The 14,487-nt window shown below is 62.9% G+C and overlaps 1 protein-coding gene across 7 annotated transcripts; it reads right to left on the bottom strand.

Annotated features, from left to right (window-relative positions):
- Nucleotides 1-8,561: 8,561 nt before the first annotated feature.
- Nucleotides 8,562-13,177, bottom strand: LOC135404150 (LETM1 domain-containing protein 1-like). Of its 7 annotated transcripts, none has more exons than XM_064638760.1 (9): nt 12,991-13,177; nt 12,272-12,438; nt 12,039-12,169; nt 11,784-11,866; nt 10,858-11,044; nt 10,671-10,772; nt 10,078-10,230; nt 9,732-9,828; nt 8,562-9,275 (listed from the first exon to the last, which is right to left on the bottom strand). In XM_064638760.1, the coding sequence occupies exons 1-9, from the start codon at nt 13,098-13,100 to the stop codon at nt 9,205-9,207; spliced, it is 1,101 nt and encodes a 366-aa protein (XP_064494830.1). In that variant the 5' UTR covers nt 13,101-13,177; the 3' UTR covers nt 8,562-9,204. The 7 variants fall into 7 exon arrangements, with proteins under 7 accessions (XP_064494830.1, XP_064494832.1, XP_064494827.1 ...); XM_064638762.1 differs by having other exon boundaries at nt 12,039-12,154; nt 12,272-12,468; nt 12,991-13,175; XM_064638757.1 differs by lacking the exon at nt 12,991-13,177 and having other exon boundaries at nt 10,858-11,025; nt 11,784-11,870; nt 12,272-12,984.
- Nucleotides 13,178-14,487: the final 1,310 nt, after the last annotated feature.

Genomic DNA, 14,487 nt, shown 5'->3' with positions numbered 1-14,487 from the left:
TTAATATACATCTATGTATATGGGTTTGCATGGCCAGGTTTTGGTAGCAGGGGGGGCTACAGGAGTGGCTTCTTTGAGAAGCTTCCAGAAGCTTCCCCCATGTCCAGCAGAGCCAATTCCAGCAGCTCCAGGATGGACCCACCAAGGCCGAGCCCATCAGGAGTGACAGAAACGTCTCTGTGATAACATATTTAAGAAGGAGAAAAAAAAGTGATTGGGCAGATGAAATTGCAGCCCGAGAAGAGCAGAGTGAGACCATGTGGCCAGCTCTGCAGACACCGAGGGCAGGGCGGGAGGAGGAGACCATGGGCAGGAGCTGTGCCCCTGCAGCCCACAGGGCACCGCGGGAGTGCAGAGATCCACCCGCACCGGAGCAGGGGGTGCCCGAAGGAGGCAGGGACCCCGTGGGAGGCCCCTGCTGGAGCAGGGCCCTGGCAGGGACCTGCTGACCCGTGGGGAGAGGAGCCCACGCTGGAGTTTTCCTGGTAGGACCTGTGGCCCTGTGGGGGACCCACGCTGGAGCAGCCTGAGCCTGACGGACTGACCCCATGGAAAAATGACCCATGTTGCAGCAGTTTGGGAAGAACTGTTGCCCGTGGGATGGGCTCACGTTGGAGAAGTTGGTGAAGAACTCTCTCCCATGGGAGGGACCCCACGGGATCAGGGGACGGACTCCAACTCCTCTCCCTGCGCAGCAACAGGAAGAGCAACTGACCGTGACCCCCATTCCCTGTCCCCCTGCAGCAGTGGGTGGGGAGGAGGGAGAACCTGGAAGGAAGGAGGGGTGGGGAAAGGTGGTTTTGAAATTTATTTTACTTCTCATTCTCCTGTTCTGATTCTGTTGATAATATATTTATTTAATATCCCCACTTTGAGTCTGTTTTGCCCATGACGATGATCAGTGAATGATCTCTCCCAGTCCTTAACTCATCAACCCTTCGTTATATTTTCTCTCCTCTGTCCAGTTGCAGAGGGGACTGAGAGAGCAGCTTTAGTGGGTACCTGGCCTCCAGTCAGAGCCAACCCACTACACTGGATTGAACTGACCCTGCAGGGAGAGGGGTTCCCGACCCCCCTGCTATGAAAACCTGTAGGGAACCAAGATTCTATGACCCTGGGAGAAACTCAGAAGGGGAACTTGGCAAGATAAATGCGGATGTGGTGAGATGTATCCTTGTGTGTGGGAAATTGCTTGGGACTATGTTTCTCATGGACAGTGAATGCTTAACTAAAAAGCAGATACAGAGAAAAATTACCAAGAGGAATTTACTGCTGATGTAACATGGTATATAAACCGTGAAGGAACTGCAATAAATTATTCCATTATGCCACACTCCTTGGGGTCCATGCCCCAGTATGCCACAAATGTCGCCGAAGTGGAGCATGCAAAATTAATCCAGAAAATATAGCCGGAATTCCAGTGGCATAGCCCAGCTGAACCAGGACAGCGACCCGGGACAGGATTTGACTGTGTGTGTCCATCACCTTTGCAGGACAGCAGGTGAGCAGCTGGGAACCATGGGAATCACTAACACGGGAACAAAAAAATCAGATGGAGATACTCACAAAGATATTAAAGATATACGGCAGTAATGTCTGCCAGTTGTCGTTGGTAACACTACTAGTTTGGGTACGTGACAATTGCTCCTGGTTTCCTCTAGAGGGAAACTTGAATGTTGCTGTATGGAAGCAAATTGGGGAAGAGTTGGGGCAGAAGCCAGGTGAAAAAGCTTTAAATTTATTGTCATCATGGCAACAGGTGTTTTCGGCATTAAGCCACCTGTAACCTACAAATGGAACTGATTTACTTTCTTTGGTGGGTGCACCCCTTGCAGAGAATGATTCTAAAGAGAAACAATTCCCTCTCACAACCCGAGACTCAAACCCCAGTGATCCTCTTGACCCACCCTGGGTCGATTCTGAAAAAGAGCAGATTTATATCTGCCTCCTGCTGACAATGACTCACCATAAGGTGCCTCAGGAACAGCCCTGCTAAACCCCTCACCCTGTGCCACCGCTTCTGCCGCGCCCACAAATCCAGCGCTCAGCCCGGCCCCGCACATCCACTTCCACCGCCGCCTCCTCCGGCCCCGTGTCCCTGCTCTCTGCCAGCCACCACAGGGAGTGCCGGAGTGGACCTGGTCATCTCCCAGTCAGTCTTGTTAACTGATACAGCTGTGAAGTTACTCCCCACGGGGGTTTGGGGACCGCTAGGGAACGGTTACAGCGCATTTTTGTTAGGGTGCTCATCCACAACTCATGCAGGGAACTCTTGTGTTCCCTGGAATCATTGACGCTGATAATACTTGGGAGATTCACGTCATGGCTTGGACACCTCATCCTTCTTGTCACATTAAAGCAGGAGAAAAGGTTTATTTCACTGCACAAGGTCTGAAGTGAGAGGGATGTCGCACTGGAGGTTTTGGCAGTACAAACATACAAATCTCTCGCAATCAGCCGATGCTGACTTGTTACTTTAAAGGGCAACGATTTACAGGTTTGGTGGACACAAAAAAGGCCTGTTTGTGATCAGCTGAGCCTGCAAGGAGCAGAAAACACAATTCAACCCCAAGCAGTGGTTCTGCAAAGGCCTTGGAAGGTTTTCAGAGCAGTGGGTTCGGGAACCCCTCCCCCTGCAGGGGCAGCTCAGAGGGAGCCAGTCTGGAAAGGCACCAACGGAACATTCCTGTCACTCTCCCCAAGGGCCTCAGGGAGCCCTAAAAACATCTTCCCCCCTCACCGCCAAAAAACAAAGGTTTATTTTGTCCTTCCCCTCAGCATGGTGTGGCACTTCCCGGAAGGCAAACTCTGGGAATAACCACTGCCCCCTTTTCTCCTCCTTCCCTCAGCTTTTCTATCTGAGCTGGCATGGGCACAGGGGCTGGAATATCCCTTGGGCTCACTGGGCTCAGCTGGCCTGGCTGTGCCCACCCCCAGCCCCTGGATGGGGGGAATGTTGGGAGACAGCACTGATGCTGTGCCAGCCCTGCCCAGCAGGAACCAAAACAGGGTCATGTTCTCTACCCCTTGCCAGCTCCCCCTGCAGAGCCCAGCACTGGGAGGGGGCTGTGGGAAGAGGAACTGCAGCTCAGACACACCCAACACAATCTCCACCTCTTATTCCACACCACTGGTGTCACACTCACATCCCACAGAACTGAGAGATCTTCTGACTCTTCCATTGGATTGATTTCTCTGAACTGAAATCCCTTCTTGCCAACACACACAACTTCAACTCCATCCCATTTCTTTGAAAAATATTTCTCACTCAAAATGGAAAAAAACAGTGGCCTAGAGGACATCCTGCCCTCAAATGGATAACTCTAAACACTAATAATTAAAAAAATGACCCCCCAATATTCAAGAAAAGCTTGTACCTATTTCCTAAAAGCATCCATGAGCCCTGTCAGCCAATTTCATACCTGACAAGGGTTTGGAGGGGGTGCTTTGTCACGGGAAGCCCTGGAGGCCCATGGCACAGGGGTGGGGCTACACCGTGGGGCTGTGGGGCACTGGTTCTTTGGTTGCCAGGGGCCATTCCGGAATGGAGAGGACAGGCCGTGACCGCCCAGAGGAGGTGTTCCCTCGGGGGAGCTCTGCAGGGCCCCCGCAGCAAATGCCCCAGTGCAGCCTGTGCTGTGGGGAGCGCGCACAGGGAGAGGCTGGGCCGGCCGAGGGCCGGGGCAGCAAGGCCGCCCCAGGGAGGGGGTTCTGCCCCTGCCTGCAGGGCCCAGCCTTGGGCGGGAGCACCGTGGGCAGGGCCCGGTGCTGCTGCTGGCTCGGGGCTCAGGCCTTGCTGCCTGGCAGCTGCCTGGGCCCCTGACCCTGCTGCGCCACACGGCCGAGGCTCTGTCCCCGCTGCCCCACGGCAGCAGCAGCTCCCTGCGTGGCAGACCCAGGCAGGGCCTGGTGTGTGTGCCCTGCGGGCGGAGGCTGTGGTGGGACTGCTTTTGGTGCTTGTGCAAAGCGTGGTGGAGTCCCCGCAGGCAGTCGGGGCTGGGCTGGATGAGGCCAAGGGCAGCGTCTGCAGCCGAGCCGGGAGATGAATGAGAGGAGCTGCAGGGCTGGAGCAGGGCAGCTCCGTGTGCTTGTGGCGCTGAGGGGCTCAGAAGTGAACCCAGCCCGGCGTTGTGTGAGCGGTGGCAGTGCAGGGGGACTGAGGGGGCTGGTGGTGCTTTCAAGAGCATTGTTGGTGCAAGGCAGGATGGGCTTGTCATTGTTGGGCACGTGGTGAGGCAGGGCATCCAAAATCCCCCCAAGGGGAAGGGAGCAGGCAAAAAACCAAAAGTAAAGGCTGGCACTAAAGAGCCCGGGGATTTGTGGAGAGAGGGGCTGGGGCAGCTTTGTGGGGGGATTTGGGGCACCACAAAGTGCCACTCAGTCCCATAGCTCTGGCACCACTAGGCAGCAAAATTATTTTCCAGAATGAAAGGCAAAACCCCCTCAAAATCCCTCAAAATTCAGGGGTTTTTTTGCTCAGCCCAGTGCCTGCTCAAGCCCAGGCCCTGCAAAGTCCCACAGGGGCACTGGGCACACTGGGATGGGGCTACTGAGGCACATGGGGATGGGAGGCACTGGGCAAACTGGGATGGAGAGAACTGGCAGGGGGCAAATGGGACTGGTGGGGTGCAGGAGGGAATGGTGGGGGGAGGGAGGGCAGTGTGAAGGAAGGGAAGGAAACTGGGACTGGCAGAGGACACTGGGACCAGTAAGAGTCACTGGGCCGGAGGGAGTTCCTGGGACCAGTGAGTGCACAGGGACTGGGGGCAGATATGGGATTGGTCTCGGGAGGACAATGACACGGGACAGGGACAAGGTTGTCAGGGCTGCTCTGCCTCCTGTGCCTCCATAGCTCCCCAGATCCCTCCACAGCCCCCCAAACTCCCCCACAGCCCCTTCCCCCTGCTGCCCCCTACCCCTATGCCCCCCTCCCCCGGGGGTACCAACCCCTGGGGCTCCTCGTGGGAGACAGGGCTGTTCCCAGCCAGGAGCAGAACCCAGAAGCCCCCCCAGCTCTTCCTGGGGGAGCAGGTGAGGGACACACCCACACCCTGCCCAGCCGGGTGTGCCCCCCATGCCAGCAGAGCCCTGTTGGGCAGTGGCAGCACCCCAGGTCTGATCCCTCCCCCCAGCCCGGCACAGCCCCCCAGCCCCAGGAAGCCCAGAACCTCTGTGGGGACCCCAGCCTGGCACAGCCCCTGCACAAGAGCCCCTGCACAAGAGCCCCCCCACACCCCCAGCCTGGTAGACCCCCTTCTCCCCCCTGTGACCCCCTGAGCCTCCTGCCCTTCTTGGCAACCTCAGTCCTGTGCAGCTGCCGAGCCTTGGGCACCTCCCACGGGACAGGGGCTGGGCTGACCCCGCGCCCCCCCCGGACCCTCCCAGCACCCCCCGACCACCTCAGCCACCCCCCAGCCCCCCAGTTTGGGGTAACTCACAGGTCGACCCCCCAGTCCTCAGGGCTGTGGTGGGCGAGGCTCCCGCCATGGATCACCTGCTGGGGTGGGGACAGTGTGAGGGAGCCCCCACACCCTCCCCAATGCTCCCCGTTACCCCCCCTTGCCCTGCCCCCCCGGCGTGCCCCCCTCCTCTCCATCCCCCAGCTCACCCCCACACCCCCGGGGCTCTGTCCTGCCGTTGTCCGTGGGGGACTCGGCAGGGAGGGGGCGGCCCTGGGGGGACACAAGGGACACAATCAGCCTCGGAGGACCCCAGGACCGACCCCCCAGGACTGTCCCCCCACACATAGTTAGCGCTGGCTCTAATTGGGGCACCAATGTGGCTGTGCAGGGACAAGGGGGGCAGCGAGAGGGCACTGGGGGGGTCGAGAGGGAACTGGGGGGCATTGTGGGAGTCGGGGGGGTCAGTGGCGGGGAACTGGAGGGGTCAGGAGGGGCAGTAGTGGGGTCACACGGGTTGGAGAGAGAAGATATTGGGGGAGGATAATTAGGGAGAATCGAGAAGTTGGGGGGCCGTGGGGGGGGCAAAAGGGGGGTGTGAGAGCAAGACAGGGGACATTGGGGGGCACGAGGGCACGATGAGGGAGCAGGGAGGGGCTAAAGGAGACCGGGGGTGGGAGCTGGAGGGGTCGAGGTGGTCAGTGGGGGGGCCATGTAGGGGCTGGGGGTGCAGACCCCACTGGTGGGGGGCTGGCAGCGCCCTACTCCCTCCCTCCCCCGCTGTCCTTCCGTGCCCACCCCCCCAGTGCCCACCCGGTCCCGATGCAGCCGGGGGGGTTTCCAGGAGCTGGTGCCACTCTCGGGGCTGTAAAAAAAGCAGCGGCCGCTCTCGGGGTCCCGGTGCCGCTGCCAGGACCCCAAAACCTGCAGGGGGGGCCCAGCCGGCACGGGGGGCGCGGCCCCCCGCCCCTCCCGCTGCAGCCCCTCCGGGTTGCGGGAGATCGTGGTGGGTCCCGGGGGAGACACCTTGGGGGAGGAAAAGGGTTGAGGGGCAGGACCCGAACTGGGGGGGGGCACACGGGCAATGCCCACAGCGCACCCCCAGCCCTGCTGTGCCCCCCCCGTGTCCCCGTTATCTTCCCCCCAGCCCACCAATGTCCCCCTGCCCTGTCGTATCTCCCCAGCCCCCAGGTGCACCCCCAATGCCCCCCCTCCCGGCACGGTGCCCTCCCCCCGCCCCCCAACTTCCTCCGGTGCCCCGCAGTGGGAAGTGGCGAGGGAGAGGTTGGAGAGTGCAGGGGGGGACACGGGGGGAGGGGCACAGGGGTGCAGGGCTGGGGGGACAGGGACAGGGAACCCCGGTAAAACTGCGGAGGGGGGCTCTGAGAGGAGCAGGTCTGGGGGGCACAGGGTGTCCAGGGGGGTAACCCAGCCCCCACTCACCCCAGTGTCCTGCTGGGACTGGCACTGCGCGGGGGTGGGGGTGGGGGTGACCCCCCCTGCCAGCTGGCCGGTGCCGGTGCCCACGGCGCGGGGGGGGGACGCGGAGGGGGCACACAGGTCCTCCGGCGAGCAGCACTGCCGCCTCCCCAGGCCTGGGGGCAGAGAGGAGGGCACCCACCCACACAAAATGATCCTCCGTGCTGCCGACGACGGGGCACAGACACTCCCACCACCCCCGGGCCCCAGCCCTGGTTTCCCGTGTCCCCCTGCCCCTGGTGCCCCCAATATCCCCATCCCCGCGTCCCCGCTGTCCCCCAGCCCCAGTGTACCCCCAGCCTTGGGCACCCAGACTCCCAGCCCAGGACCCCCAGCCCGTTCTCCCAGTGCCCTCTCAGCCCCACAGCTCCCTTCTCCCTGTGCCCCCCCAGCCCCGTGCCCCTCCAGCCCCGTGTGCCCAACCCACGGCTCCGTCCTCCCAGTGCCCCCCAGCCCCGTTCCCCCATCAGCTCCGTGACCCCAGCCCGGTGCCCCCCCCGCCCCACCCACCCGTCCCCGCGGGCTGCCCGAGGGTCCGCGGGCTCCGGGTCCCGCTGTCACCCGGCTCCTCCTCGGCCACGTAGGCGGCGGGGACGAAGAAGGGTCGCGCCCAGGGGGGGTCCCCGGGCCGCCGCACCTGCCACCAGTCCGGGGTGGCCCTGCGGAGCAGCAGCAGCCGCTCCCCCGCGGCCATCGCCACCTCCCGCCCGTTCTCCGCCCGGTACCGGTACCCGAACAGCGCCCGCAGGGGCACGGCCGGCCCGGCCCGGCGCCACCGCCGCCCCGGCAGCATCGCCACCCGTCCCGGGGGGACCGCGCCGGGGGGACCGCGCCCTGGGGACTGCGCGGCCCCGCTCGTGGCACCGCCGGGGACAGGATGGGGACGGGGCAGAACGTGTCGCCCCCGCCCCCCGGGCTGGCGGGGCCCCAGGATGTGGTGACAGGGGATGAGAGGTGACACGGGCTGAGGGGTGACAGAGCCTGAAGGTCAAAATCCCTATTTCCTGTAGCTTCCATCCCCACAGCCCCCCTGCTCCCCACAGCCCCGTGTCCCAGAGGTGGTGACAGCTCCCGATGGATCCCCTGGTGTGGGGACAGATGATGCTTCCCAAAAAGGCAAGAAGTAACAGGATTTATTCTGCTTTTACCCAGATTTCGCTGTTCCTGGGGCAACCTGAGGGGATCTTTGCCTTTTAATATAACTTTTATTGGATTTAATCCACACTAACGCTGGGTCCTGCTCGATCCTGTGCTTCTAAGTCCCCTGCTCCCTGAAATCTGGGTGTGTCCCCAGCCCCCTCCCAGCTCCCACTGGCTTTCTCATTTTTAGTTTCCCAAATGTTGTGAATCCAAAGCTTCTCCACAATATTACTAATTTTCCCCAGCCTTTCCTGCCCTGCATAACGCTGTATTTAAAGGGAGTATTTAAGTTGAAAAAGAAGTGGTTAAATTGGACAGTGAGTTGTGGCTTTAAGGGGGTTAAATCCCCTCACAGTGAATTCCTCATGGGAGCAGTCACCAATTCCCAAAAACAGTGAGAAGGGGGGGGGGAATGCCCTACCACTTTATACCCCAAAAATGCTTCAAAAGGGACATTTTGCAGGTGTCCCCATTCCCAGTGTCCCCTCCCAGAGGGACAGAGCGCCACCAAGGCCCCCTCCCAAAAGACACCGGAGCCGCTGATTCCTTTGGGCTTTAATAAACCTCGGAAGTTCGGGAATTCCTCATGCAGGGCGGGGTGGAGGGGGAGGTTTAACCCCCTGAAGCCCCCGGAGCCGCCACTGCCCAGTGGGAAACACAGAGGTGGAAAGGTCTAATTAGCTCCAACGAGGCTGAATTTGGAGGAGGCAGCCCAGGGACCCCCCCCCTCCCTCCCTCTGCCTGCTCCGGACAGACAAACCCCCAGAATCCTCCTGGGAAGGTCTTACAGGGATTTAGGGGGTTCCGAGGGGGGATTTGGGGCCGTTTCTGAACCCTTCGGGGTGGGGGGTTACATTTAAGACTGTCCAGTGGAGAAAAGAAACAAGGGAAAAGCCTCCGGCACAAAGTCCCTGGATCCAACGGAACCGTCCCCGGGCCAGGGAGCCACCCTCTGTCTCCCATAATTAGCGGGATGCAGTTAATTACTGGGATAACGAAGCCACGTCTCCTGGTTGTGCTCGGCCCTGGAGCAGCAGCGGCCGCTCCCGACGGCGCCGAGGGGAGTGAGGACCCGACGCTGGCTCAGCAAAGCGCCCGGATCTCGGCAGCACCAGCCTGGGGATCACCAGGTCGGGGCACAGGGCCAAGGTGAGGGGCACCAGGCCGGGTGAGGGGCACAGGGCCATCACTCTGAGGGCCGGCTGTAGTTGAGGGACAGCAGGACCATGCTGTGGGCCAGGAGAGAAGCTTCGGAAGCTGGAAGAACACGGGAGCAGGGTCGGAGACTGGGGGCACTGGGACTGGCACAGGGGAGCCCTGGGCAGACTGGGAGTGCTGGGACCGGGATGGGAGGGGCACTGGGGGACATTGGGGGTGCTGGGATGGGCATGGGATGGGCAGTGAGTAGATCAGGGCCCTGCAGCAGGCACAGGAGTGGACATAGGGGACACTGGGCATTAGGGGAGCACTGGGATGAGAACTGGGAAGACTGGGAGCACTGGGATGGGCGTGGGGGCACCCCACTTCCCTCCCATTCCCATTTTCTTTCCCCTGGGGATGGAATCTGCCACCAGAGCTCTGTGGGACAGGCACATCTGGCAGCCCAGAGCGGGACGAAGTCCCCCTTTCACCCCAGAATTCCCCAGGAGCGACACTCCCTGTGCCCAGAGAAGCCGGGGGGGCCCGCTGTGTGTGTGTGTCCCCAGCAGGTACCTTGGAGCTCACAGGAGAGCTGGAGCCACTGCTCCAGCCATGCCCAGCACTCGGCCCGGCCCAGGTGAGTGGCGTTGAGCCCACGCAGGTAACAGGCCTGGGGAGACACAGATGGTCAGGGTGGGCACGTGGAGCACCAGCATCACACCAGGATCCTGCCATGGCACGAGGAGGGGCCCGGGTGTGGCTCCAGGTGTGATCCCAATGTGGGAAACAGGCTGGGAGAACACCTTCTCAGGAGAGGGCAACCGCCACCCACCCAGGGTGGGTCTGGGGGATCCCCCTGTGCCCCAAGGTGACACCTGGGGTGACCCAGCCCTGGGATGGGGGTGCTGAGGGTCCTCACCGCTCGCAGCTCCTCCTCAGAGAGCTGCCCCAGCCCCAGGCGCAGCAGGGCCCGGTCCAGGTGCCGGATCTCCAGGATGTGGCTCAGCAGGCGATGCCGCAGGAGAACGGCCGGTAAGTGGGGGGTCAGGAACAGCACCTGGCTCAGGGCCCTCTGCAAGACACAGGGGAAGGTCACCTGGGTGATATCCAACCCCTCCTGAAACAGGGGTGGGACCCACAGCACTGCCACCTGCCCGAGTGGCCCATCCAGCCCGGCCTTGAACACTTCCAGGGATGGGGCATTCCCTGGGAAATCCCACCCAGTGCCTCCCCACCTTCACAGGGAGGAATTCCTTCCCACAATCCTCCTCTGGGTTCACTCACAGCAGCTCCATGTCCTCCTGATGTTGGGAGCTGGAGGCAGCACTGCAGGTGGGGTCTCACCTGAGCCCCCCTCAGCTGCTGCCCATGGGATGGGGACAAGCCCAGGATACGGGGGGATTTCAGGGCCACCTGTCCAGCTTTTCATCCACATGTGGACTGGTTTTGGGGCACAGCCCCCAGTTTGAGGCACACCTGAGCAGGGCAGCACCTGCACTGAGCTGGACTCACCACATGATCCACCTGGAGCCTGTTCAGCACCAGTGGAGACCCCGAGAACAAACTCCTCACAGCCAAGAGCTGGGCCAGGCGGGGCCGGGCACCTCCCTGCACCTGCAAGAGCCCCAGGAGGGCAGGTGACACCTCTGCCAGGTGACAACCCCCCCAAGGGGTGATGGTGTGACCGAGGGGGATGTACCTGGGAGCAGAGCTGCTGCAGGAGCTCCCGGGGCCGGGGCTCGGGCAGGGACTGCGCTGCCAGCGCCAGGCTCTGCACCACATCCGGGTATGAGTCCCTCCGGATGGAATCATAGACATCCAGGAATTCCAGCTGCTGCTGCGGCGTCCAGAAGTAGCGGATCAGGAGCTGCCGTGGGAAGAAATACCTGGGGTGAGAGAGGAGAGAGGGATTGAGGGAGGGAATGGCACAGGGGGCACAGGGCAGGTGGGGTCTGGGCTGTGGAGGAGGCCAAGGAAAGCCCTGGGCGCTGCCAAGGCCACTGCTGGCCGTGTCCCCACGCTGTGGCTGACACAAGCCAGGTGCCTGTGGCCTCACGTCCAGCCCCCCCAGGTCCTTTCCCGTTCTGCCCCCAGCCTGGAGCGTTCCATTTTATTCCACAGGGCCGTGGGGAGCCCAGGGCAGGACCTCACCCCATCAGCCTGATCCCACTGATCCCACATATCCAGCCTGGCCCCTACAGAGCCTTCCCTCATGTCCCCCGTGAGCTGAGGTCACAGACAAGGACATTAACCAGGACTGGGAGCCCTGGGAGGGGCAGCAGAGCTGCAAAATCCCAGGATTTAGTGGGGATTTATCCTGGTTCCGGAGAGCTGGTGGGGACAGGGACACTCCAAGGGATTGTGCATGGAGGTGCCTGTGGCTGAGGACACTCCAGGGAGGGTCTCTCTGATAGTTCTTTTATTAAATTATTTTAATTGATTCCATGATTTTAATTGATTTCCATGATTCGGGTAAGACAACGGCCCCAGAAGCCGGGATAGCAAATCCAGCACCCGGCTCCTCAGGATCTGGGTGTTTGTCCTGATAGGGAGAGCGTGGCCGGATTCTTCATTCTGAAAACCCCAATTCCGTGGAATCTGGGGGTCAGGGACCCCAGTACTCACATCAGGACGATGACCAGGAAGTTGGCGAAGGGTGGGATGGCGATGATCCCAATGGGAATGGCCTTGAGCGCGTCCCTGCGGAACTGCCTCCAGATGGAGGAGAGAGTCAGGATCCGACACCAAACCCCCCAAATTCCCTGCGAGTCCCTGCAGTTCACGGCCCCAGCGGTGGCTGCAGCTCCCAGTCCCTGTGTTTAGGCAGAGGAGGTACATCCCCCAGGAATTCCAGCCCTTTTCCATGGGGAGGGGGCTCACCTGGCGCAGCCGCTCCATGTCCCGGTACGGGAGCTGCTGCACCTTCAGCCGCTGCCGGGACATCCTGAATCTGATCCTGCCGATCTCCTTCACCTCCAGGAACAGCGCCTGGATTCCTGTTGGACAGAGCACTGAATCCTGGGGTGGTGTAGCTGCTGTCGCTGTTCCACCTGAAGCGGCAGGATACATCCCACCTCCTGGGACCCACTTTTGGGCTCCCCCTCGGGACTCACCTGAGGTGAAGGTGCTGTACAGGACGTAGAACCTGGGGAAGCTCCTCTCCAGGTAACGCTCGTACCTGGCGTTGACCCTCCGGGCCACGGTGGCCACAGCAGCCACGAGGGCCCGGGAGGTGGCCCGGGAGGAGAGGGGACGCTCCTGGGACCTGAACACCTGGCACCTGCACCACCACCCCCGGGTCAGCTTTGGGCTCAGGATGCCCCCAGAGAGGTGAGGAAGACCTGAGACCCCCCCGGGCCAGGGCTGGGGGGGGAGTGGGGCCTGGGAATCAACCAGGGCCCGGGGGCCTCGGGGAGGGGGAAACCAGGTGGCACCAGGGCAGGGAACAGCACCGCGGGAATGGGGGTTGTGGAGTAACGGGGGCCACTGAGGGGGCACTGGGGCCTGAGCAACGGCGGGGGAGGGAGGGGCCATGGCCAGTACCGGGGGTGTAACGGGGGAGGACCAGGGGAGTAAGGGATGGAGGCTGTATTTGGCGGAGGGTCAGGGCTGCGGTCGGTATTGGGAAGGGTCGAGGCCCGCGGTCGGTGTTTTTGGGGGGGGGGTCGGGGCCCGCGGTCTGTGTTTTTAGGGGGGGTCGGGGCCCGCGGTCAGTATTTGGGGGGGCTGCGGTCGGTGTTTGGGGGGGGTCAGGGCTGCGGTGCCGGCGGCCGCCCCTGAGGAGGTTGTGTCCCACGGGCCGTGGCTGCCCCGGAGGGCGGTCTCCGCTCACCTGGACGCCCCCAGCACGGGCAGCGGCTCCATGCGGCCGCGCCGGGGGCCGAGGGCGGCGGGGCCGAGGCGCCAGAGCACCCCGCGGGCGGCGGCCCTGGACAGCGCCATCTTGGCGGGCACGGGCGGCGGTCACGTGGCGCTGCGGCCGCTGATTGGCTGCTGGTGCTCCGGGGGCGGGGCCTGGACCAATCACCCTCCCCCCCCTTCCGGTACCGGCCCCGGGACCCCCGGCCCGGACCGATCCCTCACCCCCGGTACCGGCCCCGGGACCCCCAGCCTGGAGCCCGGACCGATCCCTCACGCCCGGTATCGGCCCCGGGACCCCCAGCCTGGAGCCCGGACCGATCCCTCATCCCCGGTACCGGCCCCGGGACCCCCAGCCTGGAGCCCGGACCGATCCCTCATCCCCGGTACCGGCCCCGGGACCCCCAGCCTGGAGCCCGGACCGATCCCTCATCCCCGGTATCGGCTCCGGGACCTCTGGCCTGAACAGGCCCCCCCCTTCCCTCTGCCAGCGGGACCCCCAGCCCGGAGCCTGGACCGGGACCCTCCTCCCGCTTCACCGGGGGTAAATCCCTTCCCGGCCTTTGAGGGGCCCGTGGCGGGGCCTCTCCTGCCCCCCCATCCTTCCCCCGCTGTCCGGGCACGGGGGAGGCCAAATCCCCCAGCAAAGGGAACCGGGACCCCCAGCAAAGCTCCTCGGGAATTCCCATAATCCAAGTTCTGCGTTGCCTCTTCTCAGACCTCTTTCAGCCCCTCCATGTCCCGGGGATCCTTGGAGGGATCCTTCTGGGATGCTCTTCCCTCCCTCCAGCCGGCCCCCGGCCCCCCTGTGCCCCCCCCCGGGCGCGTGGCTCCCGTCACGCACCCCCCGTGCTGTCCCCACCCTGTGCCCTCCCCTCCCGGGCCCAGGCACTGCTCACTCAGCTGTTGTTTATCTGGGGAGGGGGTTATCGCTGCCCCCGGGAGGGCCGATAAGGGCGGATCGATCCCGCGGGACGATCCTCCCTGCACGTACCGGAGGGACCCGCGGTGCCCGCGCGGGCCCGATCAGAGTCCGGCCCTCGTGGATCAGCGGAGCCGCCGGAGGCTCCTCAGCCCCGGCCACGGGGCCACTTCAAAGAGGGTTAATGGGGAGTCAATTAATGATCAGGAGATGCCGGAGATTTCGGGAGCCTTTGAGGAGCCTTTGAGGCGCCTCCGAGCTCCCTCGGGAACTCTGCTCCGGGTGGAGGCGAGGGAGGGAAGGAGGGGACACCCCTTAAATAGGGAGGGACACCCCCCAGGGGAGAGTGGGACACCCTCGGGCCTCGAAGAGTGCGGCAGGAGCACCGTCATGCCCACCAAACCCACCCCCGGCTGCGAGCTGGGTGAGTACTGACACCCTCCCCGGGGGCTGGCACCGGCCCCAGCCTAAAACACCCGGCATTTGGGGGATTCAGACAGTTTTCCACACCCAAGCTGCCTGTGGGGTCGGTCACACCTGGGTTCAGGT

The sequence above is a fragment of the Pseudopipra pipra genome, chromosome 30, assembly GCF_036250125.1.
Source record: "Pseudopipra pipra isolate bDixPip1 chromosome 30, bDixPip1.hap1, whole genome shotgun sequence".
Taxonomy (NCBI): Eukaryota; Metazoa; Chordata; class Aves; order Passeriformes; family Pipridae; genus Pseudopipra; species Pseudopipra pipra.
The sequence above is the reverse complement of the archived record's forward strand: the minus strand, read 5'-3'. Positions and strand labels throughout refer to the sequence as shown.

Excerpts from the sequence above, each read along its gene's own strand:
- LOC135404150 (XM_064638755.1), bottom strand. The coding sequence starts at position 12,692 with ATGGCCCCTCCCTCCCCCGCCGTTGCTCAGGCCCCAGTGCCCCCTCAG. Across the intron at positions 12,170-12,271 it reads GTACAGCACCTTCACCTCAG|TGCTCTGTCCAACAGGAATC; the intron begins GTGAGTCCCGAG and ends CCCAGGATTCAG. Across the intron at positions 10,773-10,857 it reads TGCAGCAGCTCTGCTCCCAG|GTGCAGGGAGGTGCCCGGCC; the intron begins GTACATCCCCCT and ends GGGCTCTTGCAG.